At 31.5% G+C, this 667-nt stretch overlaps 1 protein-coding gene across 1 annotated transcript in view; it reads right to left on the reverse strand.

Annotated features, from left to right (window-relative positions):
• The window catches only part of LOC119581874 (U11/U12 small nuclear ribonucleoprotein 48 kDa protein-like), a gene marked incomplete in the record, with an annotated part of 23,705 nt that overhangs the window by 21,496 nt on the left and 1,542 nt on the right, over positions 1 to 667 (reverse strand). Inside the window, 1 exon segment of the mRNA XM_037930030.1 lies at positions 285 to 461. Coding sequence (XP_037785958.1) covers positions 285 to 431 — 147 coding nt within the window.

The following is a 667-nucleotide window of genomic DNA, read 5'->3' on the forward strand; positions in this document are numbered from 1 at the left end:
GTAATCTCATTTTGTCTCTATACTTTTAGTATGATTCTATATAAAGACAATACTAGAAAAAAAACAAATAATTGTCTACACCTAATCACTGATTCCTCATTTCCAAATGAAAAATATTGATGAAAAACAAGTACTCAACAAATGGTGATGAAATATCAAAATAATTTACAATTAGACTAAAATACTGCCAAAAGGATCTTCTGCATCATTACAAGAAATTAGGCATTACAATGACTCAACAACATCTTCTTACCTAAATTACATTCAAAGACTAAGGGACTTACTGAAGGCACATCCGTCACATCCTTTATTTCAGACCATCCCAGTGTCTCTGTAAAATTTCTCAAACTGTCTCTTGCTGTTTCCAGAAAGTCTTCAAGGTTATTTAGGTATTTTGATCTTGATGAATGACTGAGGTTTTGTTGCATCATATTTGTGGTTTTGATTTGTTTTTCTTTGATCTGAAATTATAAAAGATAAATGCAGATACTGGTGTGCACATACTAGACTCATAATTATTTAAAAAGTGATCATCTGCCTGGCATCAGACTGTGATTCCAGAGTACAATCTGACCAAAAATATATTCATCGTTGTATCTTTGGCTATCTATAATTACCTTAATAAGCTAAATGCAGAACCTACATATCAGGATCTACAGCTAAAACT

This window comes from Penaeus monodon, chromosome 15 (genome assembly GCF_015228065.2).
Source record: "Penaeus monodon isolate SGIC_2016 chromosome 15, NSTDA_Pmon_1, whole genome shotgun sequence".
Classification (NCBI taxonomy): domain Eukaryota; kingdom Metazoa; phylum Arthropoda; class Malacostraca; order Decapoda; family Penaeidae; genus Penaeus; species Penaeus monodon.